The sequence below is a fragment of the Harpia harpyja genome, chromosome 13 (genome assembly GCF_026419915.1).
Source record: "Harpia harpyja isolate bHarHar1 chromosome 13, bHarHar1 primary haplotype, whole genome shotgun sequence".
Classification (NCBI taxonomy): Eukaryota; Metazoa; Chordata; class Aves; order Accipitriformes; family Accipitridae; genus Harpia; species Harpia harpyja.
The window spans coordinates 3,164,433-3,188,421 of NC_068952.1; the positions used below are offsets into that span (position 1 = coordinate 3,164,433).

The following is a 23,989-nucleotide window of genomic DNA, read 5'->3' on the forward strand; positions in this document are numbered from 1 at the left end:
AGCTTCAGCGATTTGCTGTTTGCAGACTGCAGATTTGCATAGCCCTGCTCTTCGCGAGCGTGGTTATTTTTTTTTTTTATTATTTTTTTTTTTTAACCCCCCCTCCCTTCCCCTCCCTTCCCAGCTTCTTTCATAAGGGTGCACTCTTCTCCCTGAAAACATCCTCGGGTATTACTGTCAATAGACCATTGAGATTGCCGGAGCAGCCCGTTTATTGTCTGGCGGCGTGTGCGGGTGTGTGCGGGTGCGTGTACGAGTGTGTGCGAGCGGGTGCGTGAGCGCCGGGAGAGAGCTCGCTCGGTGAGGGCTCACCAGTTTGGAGATGAATGGAGGGAAGAGCAGCAGTTTGCTTTTTCTCTGCTTTCCCAGCGCTGGCTGATGGAGTGGCATCCCCTTTTTTCTTTCTTAGCAGCGATGTGGCATGATTGGCTACACTGTGGATTACTGAGGATGGGGGAATGCTTGGCACTCTCGTAGCCCTTGCAACTGTGGAGTATTGTTAATGAGCAGCAGCCCCGGGAAAGCTGAAACTAGCGCTTGTTTGAGCGCGGGGCTTCTCCCCTCTTCCACCTCTTTGCGAAGGCTCCGTACCGCCTGGATTCTCCGCCTCTGACTATGTCTCGGATTGTTTTGGGTAGAAGAAGACCTGGAGAAAAGGATCCTCGTAAGCTTTCCCGAAGGGAAGAGATGGCTCGCCTGGTGCGGTGAGCTCCAACCGGCGCCGTGTGCGTGCGTGTGTGCCAGCGCACCTCTGCCCAAAGTTTGCCTCCTTCGCCGGGGCCGCTGCTCCTCCCGAGGACGCCCGCCGTGCACCGGAGGATGGGGGGGCTCCTCCGGGCCAGCCCGGAGCCGGGACCCACCGGCAGCGGCAGCAGCACCGGGGGCCGCTTGGCCCTGCTCTGGATAGTCCCGCTCACTCTCAGCGGCCTCCTCGGGGTGGCGTGGGGGGCCTCCAGTTTGGGCTCTCACCACATTCACCATTTCCACGGCAGCAGCAGCAAACATCATTCAGTGCCTATCGCTATCTACAGGTCACCGGCTTCCTTGCGAGGCGGACACGGTGGGTTTGGAAGACCGCTCGGTATATTGCACGGGCGGGTGGGCGACGCGCCGTGCCGTGCCGTGCCGTCCCGCAGAGGTCAGGCGCGGGCTGCCGGCCCCCCCCCGGCCCCGGGGGGGGCGAGGAAGAGGAGCGCGGAGGGGAGGCGGGAGAAAGGCTGCGGGGGCCGGTCCCGCCGGGAGCCCCGTCGAGGCGGGGTCGTCCCGGCCGCTCCCGGTTCGGGGACGAGGAGCTCCCCCGTACCCCCCCTCTGCTTCCCCGCACCCCCCCCCCCCAGCTCTTCCTCAGCCCCCCGTCCCGCTCCCCAACCCGCCGCAGACGGAGCCGGCTGGAAAAGCCCAGCCCGGAGGCTCCTCCGTCGCCGCGGTCCCCGGGTGGGAGAACCCCGGGTGTCGTGTGTGTCCCCCCCGGTCCCCCTCCCTGCCCCAGCCCCGGGGGGACATCCCCCCCCAGTGGGGGTCTGGGGTCCTGCGCCGCGGTGAGAAGCAGGGCTGGGAGCCGAGGGAACCCGGGGAGGTGTGGGGGGGAGCCCGTGTGTTCCTTAAATTGCTGGTGATGATCATGCTCCTTCCAATTCATTACCTCGGTGGAAAGTCGATGAACTAAAGCAAAGGTCAGCTAATTAGGCGGGGGACCGGGGAAGAAGAGAGCCTTTAGACGCTGAGGAAGGGGAAGGAATGCCCACCGTAGCGGCCGGGAAAGGGACGGAGAGAAAATTCTTTTCAGGTGCAAATAGGTTTTGCTTAAGAATTACAGTGCTCCGGCACTTAGTTTCTGAAGTGACAGGAAGCTGCTTCGGTGCCCTTTAAGCGGCCCCGTTACAGTTTTTCTCTTTCTTTTCGCATGCATACTTGCGTGAACCTGTACGTAAACACATGCAAAATAGACATGCATATGTTCAGCCTTACCAAAAGCTGTAAAAGAAAGCGAAACACCAGCTTTAAAAGGATTTCAAGCCTCCCTTTGTCTCCGAGGGAGGAAAAAAAGATAAAGAAAAACCCTTGTTGGCTTCTGATTAGATTATACAGCTTCATTCTTCTTCATTTTCTCATCTTGCCTTGCTTCATTTGCACGATCATGCCATGCCATTTACAAGCTTTGCAAAGTAAAAAACAGATCTTGTACTTAACCTTTGCCTCTCTTTGCAAGATGACCTAGTTGCGGGCACGAGGTAGTTAGGATTTATTGGATTTTTTTTTTCAGTGATTAACAATGCTAGCCTTAGTGGAGACAATAGTATTGTTTACCTGAAAATTCCCACTGTGTGCTAAATACCCTTTAATATTCAACTGCTAGAAAAGGCAAAGTGCACAGAAATGGCTTTTCTTAAGCATTCTGTTATTTTTTTTTTTTAAAAAGTTACATGTCTGGTCTCGTCCCCCCCCCCCAAAAAAAAAACCCCAAAAGACTGAGAAATTCAGGCCACCACTCTCCTCTGTAGTGCACTGAGGCAGTGCAAGATTGAGAATGCTGCATGTTCTGTACTGTATGTTCTTAAAGGGGAAAATTGAAGATGTATGCGTGTGCACATATATGTATATGCTCATTAGTCTTTCAATTTCTGCCTATATGGGAATATCATTTAGGGGCTTGCTATTGATTTGAGGGAAGGCTAAAAGAAGGAGGGGAGCAGAAACGTGATTGTAGAGGTACCAGCTACAATTCCTTAGAATGCATTTTAAAATCACGCCTTTTGCCAGTTTTTAAAAACATTACCTTGGACCCAATCAAAGGGTGATGGTGTAAAAAGGCAGCTTTCTCGGGAGAAACAAGACTTGTTAAAGAAAATGAAAAATGAAGTGGTAGAGCTGCCACTTAAGGACTTCATAGGGAAGCCCAGGAGCCTCTCCAGAAGTTAAGTAGCTGATTTCACAAAATGAAGGATGTTACATGTCATAAGAAGGCATTTCAGCATGTTTACTCGGTAACTCGAAACGTCTTTGGTTTTCTGTGTTTACCTAAAATTCTACTATCTGACAGTGTTTTAAAACATCTAATTCCTTTCATTATTAATTCTTCAGAGAGGTGCTCCCATTTGCTTCTCTAAGCCCAACAGAAGCATTTCTCTTTCTGGCTGAGCAGGGTTGGACACAGCTCCTGTGGAGCCCATCACTGCGTTTCTAAGCATCAGCCAGAGGGAACTGGGCGAGGGGTTGAGGGGGATGCTTATTCCTTACCCCGGCGTCAAAGTGCCCTTCCCCGGTGTCCCCAGCCTCTGTGAGAGTGAGAATTTGATTCTCAGGCTTGTCTCCTTCGGCATAAGCTCCATTCGCTTTTGCAGTTACTCTGTTCTGGTCTAATACGATTGTACCTAAACGTCGCAGTCTTTATGGTGACCTCATATCTGCTTTTTTGTTACTTTGTCAGCTTTTTGTAGCATCATACCTGTTAAAAGTCGAAAAGAGCTTTTAGGGTAGGTCAATTAGTCGATCCCCGATGAAAGCATCGCGCTCTAATATTTTGAATCAGAAGTGTCAAAAGAAGGAGAAACGATCGCTTTGCCCGGGCAGTCAATAAATGTCACCACAGTCCCCAGACATCCACACCCTCCTCCTTTACCCCTGGCACTGGCTAGCCCTGCCACCCCCATCGTCTCGGCAAATGCTTTGATTTTTTTTATTCTTTCAGTTTTCCTTGAGCCAACCCAATTCCAGCTAATAGTGTAAGCAAAGCCAAAAGCCCAGCATGGTTGGATTTTTTCCACTTCTTTTGAAAAACCAAACCACAATCTTGCTGCTAAGACTTTCGTCAGGTAATTTTGCTGGGATTTTGCTTAGTAGTGTGATCTCATGTGGTTTTAGTGGACAGTATTGTGCCTCACAGAGACATAAACAGAATTCCAACCGAGTAATTAGCTCACCCTATTAAACAAAAAGTAGTTCAGCACACAGTTTTTCAATATACTAAAAGTAAAAATTAAACATCTTTCAAGCTTGACCAAATGATTTTTCGGCTTTGCTTTCTGACCCTCATTAAACTTGGGAAGGTGAAAGATTTGAAAGTTTAACCACAGGAAGGAATAAGAAAATAATTCTCTGGATCATGACATCAGCAACGTAAAGAGAAGTACAGAGAATTAAGAGAGAGACTAACGTTCACAATTGCAAGTCCTAGGCTGCTCAGCGCTTGCCAGTGGTCTCTGCAGCACGTGGGTTATTTGATGATTTATGTTCATATCTCCTTGCTCCACTTAAGAACAAGGCTATTGCTTTTGTTATAGCTGTATCTAACATGCAATCTTTTTGGGGAGTAGATAGAGTAGCTCATACTGCAGTGCCTCTAGATTACAAAAACATGGACTGTCCATGGCAAAGCCCGCATAAAAGGAAAGAGATTGCAACTTTCTCAGTAACTTTAAATGAAGAAAGCCAGTTTCTTTAAGAATCCAGGAACACGATGGATCATGTGTAAAGTGAAAATCGCATGCTGAATAAGTAGAAAGTTAAAAGTGGAGCCATATGGATGGCTGTGACCATCCTCATTCACCCCTTCCTAAAAAAAAAAAAAACCAAAACCCAAGGAAAACATCTGCAAACACCTCTTTGGTCTTTACTGGGCCTTTTATTGCCCCCCCAAATCCTCATTCACTTACCGAATGACAAGTACGGTATGTCCATTTCTTCTGGCCATTTCTTCTTTCTGTGCTCTCAGGATCTTGTTCAGGCTGTTTTCTGATGAATCTAAGTTGATTCTGGGTTTTTTAAATCTGCCAGAGTAGGAGCCAGGAGGTGACTAATGAAATCTGCATAGTGGTATGTGCATGTGCTTGGAAAGAAAAGGCAAAAATGGGGAGGGAATCAGATTGACGTGCTCACAGGGAGAACGGAAAGAGCTGAGCAGCGTGTGTAGGGGTTGTGCATTTAAGGACCTGGGTTAACATGGTGCTAGAAGGGATTTCACTCGATGAGACTTATGACCAAGATACGGGCCAATGGTTTAGGAGAAGCGGAGGCAGTCTGAGGTACGAGGGACTGGGGTACGGGGGACAGTTATTAATGAGGTGGTAGTTTGGGGTGGGGAAGCGCTAGGGACCTTTGTGGTGGAACAGTAGAGAGATTTAAGAGGTTGAGCAGAGCGGGTGAAGGAGCGCTTCGACAGCAAAGTTGAAGAAGAGTTTGTGGAAAACGAGGGCTTTGAGGAAGAAAGGTTGACGTGTTTTGGAGGCGAGAGCTGAGACTGAGCACTGGGATGGTGTGTTACCACGGCACGTTCCCTCCTCCAGTCTTTTCTATCCAGAACGTGACGCGGCAGCGGGGACGTGCATACCGATCTCCCACTTCTGAGCTAGGCCAGCTTCTTCCAGTCCCTGCTTCGCCATTGTTGCTGAAGTTCACGTGCACTGGATTCACCCGCGTTACGTCCATTTAGCGAGACTTCCGTAGCAGAATCGCCAGCTCACCGTTACCGGAGCAGCAGGCTGGATCAGGCAGCCCTTGTTCAGTGAAGATGCCTGTTGAACTCCCCAGGAGCTTTCGCTAAGCAAGAATAGCAGGACCAGGATTGCAACACTGCAGTGAAATCCTTTATACCACCATTGTGAAAAATAGGACCAAAACAACTTTGAAAGATGTGCATATGATGTATAGATAGTGTTTTATCTTTGTAAGAAAACTGCAAGGAAAGACTTACTAGTGTAAGTAAAAATAATTTGATGGCCTTTTACTTTTTTTTTAAAATATGCTGGAATTGCTATTTCTGCATCTTATGATAATAAACCAAATATTTTTAGGGGCTAGGGTAAATAAGATGGCATTTTTCAGTTAGAATGTGCTTATTATGTTGCAGAAAAGGGTTATATTTTGATTAAAACATCAAATGTAAATGTTTCCAGATGTTCAAGCATTGTTACTCAATGTGATATTAGAGATAGAAGTGAAAAAGTCTCATCTTCGTGTTATAACTGCCTTTTTTTAGAGAGAGATCTTTTTAATGTTTTTTCAAACCTGTTAGTATACCACAATCTTCTCTTTTTATGTTTCCTTTTCATTCACAGATTTTCAAATACTTACTAGTTCTCCTGCTCTGAGTACTTCTTACACATAACTGAGACATTTCCATGTTTTAAGACTGTAAAGCACCTTTCTCCACATCTTTAAATTATATAAATTTTATATCCCCTTTCAAAATTTCCAATATGCTCCATCAGTTATTATCCCCATCAGCTGCCAAAGTATTAACATCAGTTGGAATAAAATGAGTAACAAAGCAATTTCAGTCAGCATAGTGGTTAATTGGCTGTGCAGTTAGATATGCATATTAGGAAGTGTGGTTTCTATATTATTATTTCTGTCAATATGGCTTGTCAAAGAGGCATACAGTCTTCAGCAGTGTTGTGGACACTCTGGAGCACGGTAATCAAAAGTGGAATGTTGCTCATGGATTTCTGATAAGCATCTTTATACAAGCCCTACTGCCTTAGCACATGCACAGCTATTGATTGACTGGGGTGCCTTTACAAGAGCGAAATAAATAACAACACTGTTGTCACTTATCAGCAATACCACTTTTGCCTCAGCCTGCAGTAACCATGTTTTTCTAGATTTAAAAGCATGTTTTATTGTCTTTTAATCAAATACTGTTTGAAATAAGTTATCAGAAGAAATTAATTTAGCGTTCAATACAGTGTACTTCCTGCTGTTTCTAATTTTCAAAGATGGATTTTTTCTGATAGCAAGAAGAAGTTGACTTGGCTTTAAGGGAAATTTCTCTCTGTCTCTTCATTTCAGTCCAGGGGAGAACTCTGTAGACAAAACTCTGATGCACAGCTGCTATGCCCAGTGTGAGTAAGCACGACCAATTCTACGGCCTGAATATTTTCACAGCTTTCTCACAGAGATGGCCACTACCATGGTTAACCATAGGATGATATGCTTGATTATTATATTTTCAACAGATCACGTAGTGCAGTTCACTGAAGTTAATCTTTTGTCTTCTCCTTGGTCAAAGCTTGCAATAGTTCTTAACCTTTCTGAGTAATCAAGATAACATTACTGACCTCTCCCTTGTCTTTCCCTAGTATCAGTTAATTTATCTCTCTGTTATTAAGTTTGATGTCCTCAGGTCTGCCACAGTATCTGTAGCAAATTTTTCTAAGCTAACAACTTCCTTTCTAGTTTGTAAATACAGTGTAGGCAGAGCTGATAGATCTTGCTGTGATAATAAGTTGACTTGTGAATGTAGCTGTGATTATAAGTAGAATGGAACAGTCTGATTTGATGAAAGAAAGTGTATTATAAATAACAACACCGTTCTATAAAGTTAAAAGTGACAAACATAAAGAAAAGAGGCCATGTACTTACCATCACTTAGACATTTTTTTCTTTCCGAACAGTAACATGGATGTCTGGAAGTAATTTTCCCCCCTCTTTCTCATAACTTTCTAAACATTTGTGCACGAGCATGTGCATGCACACATCCATATCACAGACGTTTCCTCATAATGAGAAAATGGTCCATAGGTTTAAGTTGAAAAAGAGAGCATTTCTCTAAGAGTTGAAAATGTTAAAAAATATTCAGTGACGATATTCAGTAATTGGTCAGAACAATATAATTAATTATTCCCTTCTCCCTTAGTTGACAGAAAATAATGAGCCAGTGGAATAAAGTGGGAAAGGAGGAGGGGAGAAGAAGTAGTGCTGCTGGATGTCGCTCCATAGAGCTGGGACAAGGTGGTGGAGAGGATGCCATGCTTGGGAGCAGTCACCACCTCTGGCCTGCGATTACTGATTCACCGTAGAAAACCATAGCAATGGGTTCTGAATTTCTGGAAGCACTAAACTGGCCAAATCCATCAAAATAGCCCAGATTAAGGGTGTGACTGGCTCGCGCACTGTAGGTAGGATAAGAACCAAAAAGCTTTACCATTTTGGGGGCTTGGTTGATAAGAAAAATGTACATATAAAATAGATACGTGGTATCTGTGATCCCCAATCTCGGAAGGCAAGGCAAGGTTGAAGCTGAGGTGGGGTTTATCTGAAGGGGTGAGGAATGTGCATTATCTGGGTTTTTTTCGTTCCACTTATTTGAACAGTAAACAGCACAATGGTAAGTCTTCCTTTTAAATACACAGATAGGTGTTTCCTGAAGAGCTTGCTGCTCAAGCATGGAGAGACACAGCAGTAAAAGATTTGCTCAGATCATTCTGCTGTTCTGGGGCCTTAGCGGGGGATGCGCTCAGACACCTACTCAGAAATGACAGAAGTGTTAACTCTTTCTTTAGCTCTCTTTTACTGCAGCTGTATCTGCAAAGAAATGCCAACATGCTTCTAAAGCAAGTTGACTGCTTTCCAAATATGTTCTTCTATCCCTGCATATCTGCAACTGAGTTAGGGCTTCTCTAATTTACTTCATCAATTCAGCTCATCTGCAATTGTAAAATAAAGAACAGCAGAGAATGACTAGACTTGGAGAAACTTCAAAAAACTCTGAGAAACTTTTGCTACCTTGAAGAGGACTCAGATGTAATCTTAATCCACGTTTGCATTGTTGAATCACTGGAGTTGGTTGGCTTTCTTGGTGACAGCAGCTCTAGAGCACTGGGAAGTAGGTGGAAAGGAGATGGGGAGAACTGGCCATGGGCTTGGCTCCTCCTCACTGACCAGTGGAGATGGGGAGATGGGAAGGAATGGAGGGCTAAAGAAGACGCTGTTTCTGATCATTGGCCTGGGCCTGGTTTGCTCTTATTGAGGTCAAGCGCAAAATTTCCACTGCATGACCTGATCCATTGTGCCTCTGGCAGATATGATGTCGTTCACGCACGCGGCGCTTCTGATGTGGCCCCCCTCCACCTAAACAATGCTTTTTAAGCTGCGAGTGAAATATTGCAAATAATAAAGCAAATGTGTATTTTTAAAATAGGTTTGATTCAGTTAGCGTTCACTTTATTTCACATGACAAGAATTATGAGGGAGCTTTCAGCGAAAATAATGAATTGCCATATTTATGGAAAACATACGAGCATGAATTGAGTCATGCTGTTATTTTGGGTTTGGATATTCAGTGCCCAGAGAGAGGGGTTTAGGAGTTGTGACAAAACAACAGATGTGAGATTAGCCCCTTTGGCTGTGTCTGAATGGATGCATCCTAAAATCCTGGTGTCCCAGTTGGTCAGAACATGCTGTGGCTCCCGTCCAAGCCCCATCCTTCCACCAATGCTCTTCTCGGGCTGGTTTGTGTTTGCAGTTTGCCTTGCTGTGGATTTTAAATCCACCTGGGGCATGCACCCCAACCCCAGCATTCAGAGCAGCTCTCAAATACCGCTGCTGATTATTCTAAAACAAATAGGAATGCTGTGAATGTCTATCTTCCTAGAATCAGCTGTTACATCAAGTGAGGGGAAATAAAACATTATATAGGCAAGGGAAGGTGGGGGAGAAGTCTACTATAATTTATTGCTTGGAGATTGTACTTAAGTTGCAAGAGTGTGACTGCTCACTTTATGCCCTGTCAATTAGAAGACTTTATTTTTCAAGTACTGCGGTTAAGAAACATGCAACATGGTTTCGTTAGAAATTGTTGGCTAGAATGTGTTATGTATGAGGGTATGTGGGCCAAATGCCCATTTCGACTGTGCTGACTTCTAGTAGAAAACCAGTCATTCACTAAGAGCGAAGCCAGAAAAATTTTTGTAATCATAATTTTTAACTTTTGTAGAAATCTTCTCACGCTAGCTCAAAGCTTTCTTTTCATCACTCAGGACAGTTTGACAGCTTTAGCTGTTGTCTGACATGAATATAGTAAAATCCACTGTATGGCGTTTAGAGGGAGAAGCTGGTGAAGAAAGAATAGTAACAACATTATTTTGCAGAAACCACAGCAAAAACAAACAACTTAAAGTGAGATGCTTGAATATCTTACTGTGCAAGACATTGCAAAACTGTAGTTAAGCATGCAGATAAGAGGAGTTGTTGGTCTGTTAAGAAGAACAGTGGCCTGTAAATATCTAACTCGGACACTTAAATTTCAGTTTGTAGCTGGCAGTGATTTCATGACTTGTACGATTACCTAAATGAAAATGCAATTTCTACATAAGTATGCAGGAGCTTAGTTTCAAAGAGCTGGAGGTCAGCAAAGGTAAATAATAAATGGGGAAAAAAACGTGATACATCTGCTAGATATCTATAGAGGCAGTTACTTTAGATATGGCAGTTATTAATGGTGATATAAATTGCAAGTGACTCAACTGAAGACTCCTCAGATCCTATCTATTCATTGTACTTGTGGGGTAGAATTTGCCTGTCGGGGAGCTTATGCCTTAGACTTTGGGAAGGTGGGTTTCAGTACAATCTGTGGATCTCATATGGCTTTTGCTGGCACTTGGACTAGGTACAAATGTCACTGTTTCAGTACAAGGTCACTGGTGGAGATGTGTGAAAGGCTCATCCTAAGCTGGTCATAGCAAGTGTGGTGTGAGTAAATAAATATGTCAGGATTTTGCAAATGTTTTCTGTTTGTTTCAAGTCATTAACTTGGTCTCTGCTGGCTATTTGATAATCACTCACCTCTTTCTTTCCTTTTCCAAATGTAATTATTAGAATTGGAAGAAAAACTAAAAAAAGAATTGTATGTAATCTAGGAGTAAATTTACATATGCTTATAGTATGTGGTGGTTCTTTTGTCTTCTGTAGGGGTCAGTTAATTGCCAAAGTATAGTTTGGAAAAAAGGAAAATCGGGGGGAGAAAAGAAGCAGTCATTACTGCTAAACGGTACTTAGTATAAATCAGTTCAACTTTGATAAAACCCCCTGTTTCTAACTGTCATGTGGAAAAGTGGCATAGGCACATTAACCCCTGTTCTGCAGACACGCTGGTATCCAGTGCTACAGCGTATCTTGGCAATAGGCTTGTCTGGAATGGTTATTCCCGTTTCACGGATTGGAGCTGAGGCACGGTAAATCAGCTTCTCATTTGCGTTCCCTCTTGAATGATTCAAAGAAATCACGCAACGGTCAGATTGGCCATCTGAAATTTCCCTCTGTGTCTCTTGTGCACTTGCCCGTGATATGAGACGTATCTGGGGCATGGCCAGAGAGTGTAACACTCTGTTGTCAATTGGCATAGCTTAAAGCAGATTCCATGCTGGTTTAGCGTATGCCATGCCTCAGTCATCCCTCCATAAGCAATTTCTTGGGTAGTGCTTTTCCCACAGCTGTGCGTCAAACAAAAAACTAAGCGCAGCAGAGGTTAAGGATTATTCTGTTCAGCCTTTGCTTGTGTTTGTTAATGAATAGCCATCCAGTTTATTTCACGAGTTTCAGCCATCCACTTACTTCAGCTTTACCTATCTAAATGTGTCAAGCATCTAACCATAAGTCACACAGCAGCCTGAAATGGAAAAAGGAATTAAACAGACTCGCTGAGTTCTGTATATCTGTTTCATTCTATTGTCTGGTGCTAATACTAAGACCCAGGACTATTAAAACAATGTGCTAGTTACTAAACAAATACCATTTTTCCTTCCTTTGGTGTGTAGGTCATACCGTGGGATTAATAGAACTGATTTGTGAAAAAAAGGAAAAGGGTGCCGCAAAGAAATGGGGGAGGGGAAGAAGAAAAGGAAAATGGGTCGAGCAGGCAGAGCATACCTTTGTTCAAGAAAAAGAAAAACAGAAATATTTTCTCCCTGTGAAAATTTGTGATTTTTTTTTTTAACAGGGAGTATTTTCTCAGTTATTTGGTTTGATTTTTATAGAGCTATTGTAATTATTTAGATGTAGAAAAGGCATAAAATACTGATCTTTGTGCATGCCAGTACACGAAGCTTAGAGCTCTCATGCCTTCACAGATGAGACTTGCCTGTCTTTTGGTATAAGTCAAATCTTTCCAAACTCCCTGTCAGCGCTTACATTTTTGGGGCCATATGGGGGGCAGTTCCCTTAAATATTGTTCTCTGCTTGTCTTGTAATTCCAGTTGCTCGTGGTATCTGATGTCTATTAATTGAGAAGGGCAGTCATAATGCATTGAGTCTAGATTGTACTGGTGGCTTCACATCATGTCATTTTGTTTTACAGATACTGTTTGCCATTTAAATATTCCCTCTCCATGTAATTGCTCTGGCTGTTTTAATGTTGGCATCAGTACACAAGGTATTTTTTCTCTCTTCCATAAGAGAATGAATGGGGTGAGGATTTAGTTCAGTGAAGACACATCTAGCTCTGTTTGAAAGGATTAGTTGCTTTCATATGTTACTGTAGGACTGTTAGGATAATTAGCAGTTCATCAGAATGATTTCACAGGCCATTATTTGTGAGAATGACTGGGACAAGGCTTTTTAGTTTGCAGTGAGTCTGTGTGATTTACCATGTGTAATGCCAATAGATGTGAAGAGTCAACAGTCACAGAGGGAAGGTCAGCATTAACTTTCTTCCATAATTTCATGGGGTTTTTTTGAGTAGTACATCATGTCGTATGTCTTTTATTTCTTATCTTAGCAGATGTTATAATTTTTAATATTTGTTTGTACGATGGTGGTGTCTAGAAATTTCAGTCGGAGGTTGTGAGCCCATTGTGCTAAGCAGACGGATTGAATAGAAAAAGACAAGAAAGCTGAGGAAATAATCACTCTCTACTGCTGACAGTACTCTCCAGGGTAGGTTTCAAAATAGCTCAAGAGCTGTGTAAAATTAATAAGCTGTTCCTCATGTACTGAAATCCTCTTTCATATTGCATTGGCATGAGGGATCTCTGTAGAGAGGAGGGGCTGCAAATAAGATTTGCCAGAGGATGGGGTTGAAGATTGTCCCTGAAAGTCCAGATTTTACTGTGAGTCCAATGGATGAGTGCACACTAACAATATGCCTAAAAGTGGTCTGGATGGAATTTGTCCACTACAAAATCTCTGCATCAATGAAGTCTGTTTAGTCCCTCAGAGCAAGGTTTATTAGGCATAAAATTTGAATCAGTGTCCTTTTGTTTCTTTAGCATCTTTATAGTTTTTTTCACTGATAGCAGGAATCAGGGAGCATTACTCTCATCTAATAGAGACTTAATGTTAATGAGAACTTTTAGTAGCTTTTTGAGGTACTAGGTCAATTTGTATTCTCCGATGTGGAAACATGTTCCCTCGGACTCCAGATTTGCAGTGTGGCTGAAGTTTTTGATTTTGTTATGGCATTTTTAAAATGTTATTTTTTCATACAGTATATGTTTGGTGCATATATGCAGTAGAAAAACTAAAAATAAAGATGTAGCACTGAATCATAATTAGAAGGGAAAAAAATCATTACCTGTCATGGAGAAAACTCTGAAATAATAAACACCACAGGCACATTTTACTGCTATCATAAATATTTATTCAGCACATGTCCATAGGCTCAATTTATTACATCACATTCACTTAAATGTGTTTATGAAACGATCCTTCTGCATACACACACATTTTATCAAATTTTAGATTCCTTGATTAATGGCACAGACCTTTTTTGCTATGTGGCACAGTCTGTCATACCTCTAATCCAATTTTGAAATAAAGGTATTCTTAGATCTTCTCATAATAAGGCTATTCTTCTTGCTACAGTTATACATCTTTTGCTTATTTTCTTTTAGAATGGATTAAGATTTAATAGTGATGTATTTCCTAATAAACACAGCGGGAGGATAGCTTCTTCCATTATCTAGATATACCTTTGTTACATCTTCATCGGAACCCATTAAATATTCTTGGACAGTCACTTAGCAATATATAAAATGTTTCTTGTCTTCGATTTCAGCAGAGACATCAATCCGAATGTTCTGGGCTATATTGCATAATTGTCAAGGAGTTAAATATGCGCGATGAAGGTACAGTAGTTAAAATTTACTGGTGTACATCTAATGTTTATAGATAACCCTTTTAAAGAAGTCAGGATGTATTGCCATCTTCAGCTATTCTATCTTAATTCTAAACCACTGTCGCACTGTTTCTGTGTTTTCTTTTGCAGTCAGTCAGCCCAAGACCCTGTAGAACATTTAGCTTGCAGTCTTGTGAGTTTAATTATCTGACCGAGTGTATTAAATTCTGGTAAGGGTAAAATCAATTACGATTTCTCAGTAAGTTCATCCCTTATTAGTAATTTTCTAGGAAATGGAAACCAAGTTTGTAGCAGATTCGAAAGGGGAGGACGCTCCTGTTCCCTGCTTTTCCTTTGCGTTTCAGACTTGGGTCTTCAGGTGGTGTCGTCACTGGCAGTCGGTGTTACTGATTCAAAGTGTTGTACGTTGGTCAGTGAACTTGTTTTAGGTCTAATTTGAATGTACACAAACTGCTGCAGATTCACTAATATAGTCCTGTGGATAGTTCAGTAGTGAAGTTAAAATGATTTATCTGCTACGTAATATTTATCACAAGAGTAAAACAGTGCGGGTGAATATGGTATATAGATGCAGGTGCTGTCCATCTAACCTGGATCACCAACTTCTAAAAATCTAGGTCCTATGCATTATATGAAAGTAAAATAATCAACCAACAGTGACAAGCTCTTATAAAAAAAAAAAAGAAGAGAACGAGACTCACAGCTACAGGCAAACTCATCTAAGCTGAACGCCCATAATCATACATTATAACATTAAACACCATACAGCAGAAAAAAAATTCAACATCGTATGAGGTTTCTACATATTGTTTATAAAGCAGTGGTTGAGTGAAGCAGGTTCTCACCTACGTCATGCTGCTGTCAGTTGTGGCTTTGAGGCCACCGCCAGCTTTTTCTCATTAGGCCTAGCTGCGAGGTTTGTCTATCCCAGGAGGCACAGAGGGATGCTCTCGACCGTGGTCTGGTATTAGGTGCCGGAAACATCTAGGTCAGATCCTGTCCTAATAGAGATGGCTGGAAGGTGTATTTTGGAGTGTTTAATGGCCATCCCTTCCAGGAAGACTGCCAATTCAGCTTGATATCTAAATTGCTTTTTACAGCATTTGTGCTGGCAGATCTGTTGAAGATGCAGGACCCTTCAGATGTCTGTGAGAGTTATCTAATCAAAGGTGTGATTGAACCATTGCATAAAATATACTCCTTATTGTCACAAACTCCAAAACTAGGAGAACATTACCGGTACGTCAGTGCACTAATGCTCTACTTCCAGCTTGACCAGCATCCCCAGCTGGGAGCTGTGGTGGGAAGCTAATGCCACACAAGGCACGGACAGTCCTGTTTAATTTAAGAAAGCAGACAGAGAGCTTTCACTGCAACTAAACTGCTGCTTATTTTATGTTCTTGAGAATGGCACGTAGCAATTAAGTCTTTAGTGAGTAAAAACTGTATTTGGTAAACATTGTTGCCAAGATAGCCAAATGAATTATCCATGAAGTGAAAGGTACACATCCTGAAATCTTATCCAGGTATTTTAGCAATTTAAAAGATGTCATTTTATACGCTGGGTATTTCTTAAACGTTCCATTAAATTGAGAACTCTCTATATAAATGCTAATTTAATTAAAATGTCTTTGTATCTTAAATATAAATGAAAACAACAGGCTAGAAGCCTTGCTGAAAGTTTGCGTGGACCTCGACTTATGTATTATTTTTCTTATCTTCTGCAGCATTGTCTTTCTTTTTTTCTTTAAATGAACAATACGCGAGAACATTTCCTGTCTTTTTTCTTTTAAAATTTCTTATAGCAGAATATTTTTGACAGGCCACTTTTGCTTTCAGAGTTAAAATTTCCCCCACAAATGGTTAGTGTTAGAATAACAAAACACTGTGTTTTAACTTGGTAGGCATGACGATGATACCAGTTGGCATTTAGCTGTCCCATATACTAGTTCATGCATGTGAAACAAAGTGATTATACTTACAATTTTTGGTCATTTACCCAGTTCCTATCAGGGAAAATTACTTTAAATGGAAAACACTTATAAATTGATTTTTTTTTTCTCTTACCAAAAATTCTGTATTGAGAGAAGGAAGTAATGCTTCAGCTCCTATGTAAATATGCTTTTCTAGGAAACCACCTACATAAGGGCCAAATCAGTCTTTTTTAGGTGTGGTAAATATGCTGAGTTGGGAGCCTTAAAGGAAAGCAGAGTCTGCAAGAGAGGCTGGAATTCTTTATCCAGGGGATTGTCTGGACATACCAGATACACCAGTTTCTTCACCAGTCGTATCAGCCCCTTGCTAAGAGAGTTGCCTGGTTCTGTGATAAACCTTCAGCTGTCTTCAGCTCTCATTTTTGGCAATGTGTACTGCAGTCAAAATTATGGCCCTCTGAAGCAGAATAGTCTTCAGTCATGCCCCCACACACGTGTGTGTGTATATATATATGTGTGTGTGTGTATTATTTTCCTTTTAATAAGACATTGCAAGCATTAAGACAATGCTGTTACTATGCATTCTACCTCTTGAATGTTAAAAGACAAAAAAAAGAGGTAACTGATGTAGCTATTCCAATGAAATGTTTAATGAGTCAGGTTCTGATCTGCTTTTTCCTTTACAATTTATTTACCTGTGTTTAGAACCCATCGTCTTAGCTCAAAAGCTGCCCTTGTATATAAAGGTGTGATTTTAGCTGTCTGTAAGCCCCAGGTAATTGCATAAGTGTATTCACATAGAGTATTTGACCGGCACAACTGGCGTTAAGCACAGGAGTGGGAGCAGAGGTGTCCCCGTGCTCTGGTGCACTCCCTATGGCACCTCTGGAAAGTTAGTTTTATTATCAGTCGTTCTCAGGCTCCTCGTCTGTAAATTAAGAATTCCTCTCTGCCTCCTGTAGGGCAGGTAACAATCTTGAGTAAAATAATTTGTGAATTCATGGATAAGGAATAATATTCTGTAATTGTTATTTAAAAGGGGATTTACATGTATTCCTCTTAGGTCAGGCATTTGCAGCGTTGTCATCCACTGCTTTAAAAAATGGCTAAGCCGAAGGGTCAGTGACAGCATCAGGCGATTTTATCAGAGATTTTAATGTCTTGTTCAACTCTATGGCAAGAATCTCTCAATTCCAGTTGTAAAAAGCATTTTTTTGTCTAACAAGAGAAGGCTGCAGAATGTGGTAAAATATGAATCTGGTTAGTCGTGTTTGATCTCCCATGTTTTAGGCATCTGTGGGAATGATGCAGTAACTGCTCTGTTCATAAAATTCCCATTGATACAGAAGCATGTTTGAGACATCAGGCAGAATTTAGATCCGGATCTCCTATGGCTGAGTGGACTAGAGGTAAACTTGTAATTGCAGCATGGGTACAGAGCAATAATGACAAATAATTACTGTTTCCTGAAGGGAGACAAATACTTATCATTCCTTATGTGCTATTAGTACATGTGCTACCCTTGCCTTGTGTACTGTGGTCAGAAGGATCTTTTAATCTTCGCTCCTCTAGCTCGGGAGGTTTTGAAGTGCCTGTATAACCTAAAATTCTTTTTTGACTTTATATTCACAATCAACTTCTGTTGTCACGGGTATTTAACACAACTCTCTGCATAGAAGACTCATAGTCATGATATTCATTTAGCAGAAGAAACATGAAAATGTCGCCTGTGTACATTATTCAAGGCTCGTTTCCATGCTAGGGTCAGAAAAAGTGATTTTTTCCCCAGCAGATAGGATAGAAAGTACCGTTTTCAGGTTCCATAATCAAGACAAATACAACTGCCTGTTGCCATGCACCATATATTTTCCACATTATAGTAATGGATGCACTGCTGCCACCTGCTATGTCAGGACTTCCAGCTAATTGGAATAAGTTATGTGTGTTCCAGTTACTCTTACGGTCTATAAAAGGCTGCTTTGTCCTAAACTAGATAATAATTTTTGATGGATTTCCTTATGGTAGCAGATATTGCCGTACTCTGGTGAGAACCATTGTTTTTCACAAATACAGGTGTTTTCTGCACATATTAAGGCTTTAGAGATGCTTCTTTCTACTGAGTTTATGCTAAGGCATAGCATTTGGTGTAGGTGATATGACCCAGATCCAGGTGTAGTAAATCCTGAGAGGGACATGAATAGACGGGTGAAAATTGGCCCCAGGATCTTAGAAAAAACATGACCTTGTTCCTGTGTTTTCTCCGCGTTTCTCTGTAATTTTTTTTTCCTCTGTGGTTGCAATCTTGTCTTAAGGTATAACTGTGACATCAGAAATCAGAAATGTGGTACTTTTTAGGTGAAGTTAATTTTTGTAATATAAACCTAACTTGAATTGGTACCTGATGGTTGCGATCTAGGTCTACGTTCCTTTAGCAAGAGCTGGAGCTGTATGACTACCAGAGCATAGTGTGTACAACTTTTTACATAACTTTCCCGATAGTAAGTAATTTATTACTTTCCAAAGATGCCAGACTCCTGTATTTTAATCGTTCTTTAATACTCAGGGTTGCAGATTTAGCATGACAGAGTAACAAAGGGGATTAGGTGTATGTGATCCATTGTTGCTCCGATGCTCAGCCTGGAGAGCATGTATTTCAGCTCCGGCAGAAAGCCCGACCTCTTCAGAGAGTAGAAGTTCTTGCTTTTTCCTCTCAGGTGCCTCATTTGGTCCCAAATATCAGCCAAGGAGTGGCCCTGCTGAAACTGCAGGTTTCATTCTTCAAACCTTCATCTTCCTTACTTCAAAACTAATTGGAATGGTCCCTTTTCTCGCTCCCTTTTCCTCCCCAACTCTTCCAACCTACTTTTTTAGGTGAGATGGTAGGTGATAGCAATAATATCCTCAAGCCTACGGCCAATTATCATTGTAAAAACCAGGCTAGCTATTCTGTAAAAGAAAAAAGAATAGGATATGATTGTGTGCTATAAAAATATGAGAAAATATGAATTCGTATTTTATATTAAAAATGTTTAGTACCTTTTAGCACTTGTCATGATGGCAATAAGAAAAAAAAGTGACATTACACTGGGTATAAAATGGTAGAATTTTTTGTGCTATGAATCTCTTTCGTACCCCTCCGTGTCCCATCTCAACCTCACGACAATGCCATACGGTGTTTGTCATGGCTGAATAGTGAGGGGAACCTTCAGAAAGCAACCTTCAGTCTTAAAGGCTACTGGTGTCACGAAGAAAAGAAAACTTCTGTCGTAACTGCTAGTGAAAGTATTTGCTGCTTGTTTTGGGTATCTTCATCAGTTCATTCGAGAACAGTTTATTTAAAATTCACATTCTTGCAGAACATGCAGGTTCTTTCGAGGTCTCTGTGATGTTAAGACCATGTTGCTCATTTAATAACACCTTTTTTATGTATAAGACTATATGAAATGTACAGAATATCTGAAATGAACAAGTTTATACCTTACGTAAACGCTTATTGCCTTACAAAACACAGGAAGATAAACATATGTGGTTTTTTTTCTAAACGTATCCTAAAGCGAGCTTTCTTACACCTGTAAATTAAGTGAACGCACAGAATGATGTGCAGGTTTGTGAAATAGTCAATCTTGTTGGTTCAAAATACACTAACTAACTAAATATAAATTATGTATGTTCTTTTTTTCTTTTCCTGCATAAATACTGTCTGGTGACTTATTGTGGAACTATAACTTCGATTGAATGTCAGTTAGTGTTTTTACTAGATACCTCTTGTCTGCAAACCTAATAAGGCAGTTCCTTTAAGGAACTAGGAAGCTAAGCACATGAGCCATCTTAGCAAAGCTGGTGCAGCTAATTAATTGCTAGTCTGGCCGGTCTTAGCTTTTTGGTACAGTAGGTTTTGTCACATATAAAAGTCAGTAGAAATTGGAATTAGCTTATGATTGACAGTTCTTGACTATGTAATTAATTATTTTCCTTTAAATGTGTGTTAATCAAAGACTGAAGTTATTTCTAAGAAGACTGAAAAATCTGAGAAATGGCCTTTGTCTTTGATCATCTCTTAAACTTGTAATTAAAAGTATCTAAAGCTAATAATAGTTTTTCCTCCAAAAGAAGTTTGCCAGAATGGAGGTATCTTGCTAGATTAATTAATCTCTGCTCTTGCTGCGAGCAGAGTATAGAGACTCAGAAGACAGAGTTGCAAAGCCTCATTTCATGCTGAAAACCCATATACAACATTTGGGGAGGAGTTTGGGTTCAGAAGGGCCTACATTCAGCCTTCTCTTTCTCAAGGATTTTTTGAAACTGTTTTCACCAGGAAGGAGTTGGGAAATAAAGATTACGAAAGGAATATAAAAATGCTTAGATTCTCTTTTCCTCCACCTTTCCGTCTGCAAATCTAGAAAAAAATACCGTGATAAGTCACTAAACATTCCTCACCTTGTTACTTGAATTGGGGAAACTTTGAGTCAAAAATTGGTTATCATAATTAGGTGGATGAATAAATGTCTCACCATCTGTATTCTTTCCCAGTTCTATTTCAGTTTACCATGTTTTGCTCCTTTGCTCCTTTCTTCATCCCTTTGCAGCCCACGCTTGCCAGGGATTGTATTTTTCAGCACCAGTTTGCTCACGGTGTCTCTAGAAAAAGCTGTGGCTCAAGAAATTATTCCTGTCTGAGGAAAGGTGGTCTTTTCTCCAAGACCTTGAGGCAGATTACTATCAAAAGATTCATTCACCTAATTCATATTCTATGATTCATAATTCTAATGAGATCTTGGTTATTCATCCAATAGTTATTCTTAGATTATTCTCTGCTTATTAACACATGGAAACACTGGGCTATGATACTTGCTTTTGAAGAATACTTGCAGAAATCAGTTCCTCTTAAAACATTTATTTCACCTGCAACAGTTTACCTCTTGTTTACTTTATGAATGCATGCTGTGAAGATGAGCAATATAAGTCAAATGAAAATCCAGCTATGGTAATGTATATTGAAGGTGCACTCAGTAATCCCGTAACATTTTGTCTTGCTCATTTTTGTCACCGGTAATTTTACACAAAGAAAGGGACCTATCACTCGATATATATTGAGAGAACATCGAAGTTACGGTGATTCATGTATTGCAACTCTGCCATAATAGAGAAAGAACCATATGTAAAGTGAAGTAATATTATATGAAATAAAGTGATGCAGGACAAGAACTGACAGTTGCATTACATTATTCAGTGGAACAGAATCTGCAACTGCTGCAGGGGAATGAATACATGATACATAATATGGACCAATACATCATGTAGATCCTTTAATATAGAGAAAAACTGATGTATAATGCACTATTGAAATGGAGTGTATAATGTATTCTGTAGAGAGAATATTCTTTCAGTCCTCCTGTCTTAGGCATGGACATAATGGAATATATTGTCGTGCTAAAGAGTAGCTGACCTTGCCTCTGTTTACAAAAGGAGAGGAATCTATAAATGAGCTGTTTCGTAAAGAGGACTACGTGATTAAGAAAATTGGTTTCCCAAAGTAGTAGCGTCAGGGTCAAATCAATCTTGGACACAATCAAAGAATATACATTTTTTTTTCTCTGAATTGTGTAATAATCTTTTGACAAATACAGTGCTCCAAAAAATCAGAATTATTACATTTAAGAAAGATTTAAGCTATCCACAAGGAGAGCTTATGTTATGTGGAATGAATATTCAGTCAACAGAAAAGCTTTAATTTTTGAGTGTTTAGTGTAGACTTTTTTTTTCTCTAGTGATTGATTGCATACACCCTGCATCAGCCTACCTGCATCCAGGATCCAATTAGTTTTTTGAACAACTAAGTAGTATTTTTTCATGCCACCCTATTGATTTATAATAACTGGAAGTAAGCTTAATTAAGAACATACCTTTTTTTGCAAGAGAATCAAGATCTGGTGGAGTCGCTTACTGTTCAACTTAAAGCAAATATGATGCCTTACTTGCTGAAACTGGAAAAACTCTCCCTAAGGATTATTAAATGCCTTTTACAGGTGTGAAAAAGATCTCATGTTGTTAACAAATACATCCATAAAGAATTTTCACACATTCATAAAACCTGTTGCTAAACTGGGGAGAAGTCTTCTTTCTTAATGTAGGTGACTAAATGCTTCAGGAGATGCGTCTCCCCCGAGGCACTTGATTTAAATGCCAGCCTATTTAATGTATTCTGTAAGAACAGAGGCACAGCTTATAAAAAGAACATTAAAGCATATTTATACCCCGCATATTGGCTAGGGATCGTACTATCGGTAAGTATATCAGCTATTATATTTCACTCATTAGTTGCGTGGATGCATTCAGCTGTAGAACAGGTTAATCTGTGGTGTGTATTTGGCGTGTCTTAGGGAAACATGAGGCTGGTTCACCAGCTGTATGTAACTCCCGATGAGAGTTCTTTAAAGCGAGTGAGTCTATAATAATGCAAGCTGAGAGAGGTGGCCTCTCTGATCCAATGATGCATGCTGTCCTGCTGGGGATGAGTAAAATGGGGCAAGAATTTGACTAAAAACATTTTTGTATACTACTGCGCAGGTTCCAAAAAAGGAACTATTTAAGCTGTGTACACAGAATACTCTGCAGTTGCTAGCCAGTGCTGAATTATACAAGAAGATTTTTGGTCTACATAAATAAATTTGTACTCTGGGGCGCTTGCCTAATCCAAAGGCCATTAGAATCAAAGTAATACTCTTTGGATCAAGGTCCTAAAGGAGAACTCTCTGGAGTTACTGTATGGTCTGCAGAAATCCCAATACAGTAGCTCTTAAAACTAGACTGCTTGCTTTTTTCTTTTTTTTTCTGTTTTCATCTCCCAATTTTTGTATTTCCCTTTCCAATACACACTTTTTTTCTCATGCCTATTGCATTTTTGTTTGCTACTGACCGGTCCTTACTTTTCCCCCCAGTCTGTGCTTCATTTTGTTTCTGTTTTACTCCACCTCTTGTTTGCATCTCTCATCTTTAGGAATACCCCTTTACCTTTCTTCTCTTTTCTGAAGGTATAAACCCTCCCTTTTAGCTCTGTGCATTCGGCCGTGTAACAAGGAGATCATTAGGAGCATCTCTTTCCATCGGAGCTGAGTCCATAGCCCACCTTAGAAGCAAAGAGGTGCTGAGGCTCCTTCACTCAGTTTCGAGAGGACACTTCATACGCCCTATTTCATTTGCTGCTTTCTTGGTTCATTGCATCTACCTACTCTGGCATAAGGTAACTTTTCCAAAAGCGCTGAAGTCATCTGAAGAGTCAGAGGATATGTCTACATGGGAAACCCAGGTGAACTGTGCCCACTTTCTGACCTGATCAAAAGCCATATGGCTTATCAGCATGACTCAGTAGCCTCACCTTGTGCTACGCATGGTTTCTGGATGCCACAAGGTGTGTGAAATTTTCAACTGCTAGTAAAAGGCTCTGTAGAGACACCTTACGTATAAATGTAGTAATACATATAGCTTTCTAAGTGCCTAAATTGCTTCTGAAATGACTTGTCGATGCCCTTTAGAATTTTGTCCAAAAGTGTAAATAGCCTTTTTCAAAGGAAATAAGCTTATTCAGCTCTTAATCGTTATTAGTGGTGGAGTTAGGCAATGTTAATTAGGCATCAAGTTCTAATGTAGACCCACATTTTAATGAGATGGTGTGTGTGAGTTTGTATGAGATGGTTGGGGAGTGAGGCAGGTGGACAGGAAACAGGATTTCGTGAAGTGCTCTGAAAGCTACCCAAGTCATCAGAAAATTATGTTAGGTTCACTTAAAAAAAAAAAAGAGAAAATTCCTTCAATATATTGCAAACCCCAGAACATTTTAAATAGGGAATTTGGGGTCAATTTCTTCCTCCCTTCAGGAGGAATGTGCATCGACTTTAAAGGACTGTGCTGTAATGGAGACCTTTCATTTTTCACTGAAATCAGCTGAAGGAGGTGAATGATTTCTAGAGGAGCAGGGACAAGACGGGCATGCCTGGGAAGCTGGAGCTCTTACTCCTACACACTGAATGCCCTGTGAGCACCTATATTCTTTCCAAGTGCAAGGATTAGGGATCTCAATTAACAGAAATCTGCTGGCCCTATTATTCCACCGCAGTGTAGGATTAGCTGTTATTGAGGAGTCTCATTCATTCCAGGACTTTCTGCACGTTCTGTAGAAATACGGATTGAGCAGGGTACATCATAAATC

General features: G+C 40.9%; 1 protein-coding gene across 19 annotated transcripts in view; it reads left to right on the forward strand.

Moving 5' to 3' along the window:
- Window positions 1-23,989, forward strand: part of NRXN1 (neurexin 1) — a 730,978-nt gene that overhangs the window by 447,021 nt on the left and 259,968 nt on the right. The window contains exon 1 of one of the 19 annotated variants that reach the window (XM_052805930.1): window positions 189-1,060. The exons of 15 other annotated variants lie outside the window; for them this stretch is intronic. In XM_052805930.1, the coding sequence (XP_052661890.1) occupies window positions 820-1,060 (241 nt within the window). In that variant the 5' untranslated portion in view covers window positions 189-819. Of the gene's footprint in view, window positions 1-188; window positions 1,061-23,989 lie in introns of those variants that run through there. 3 more of the 19 variants (XM_052805928.1, XM_052805929.1, XM_052805927.1) reach the window with 3 other exon arrangements.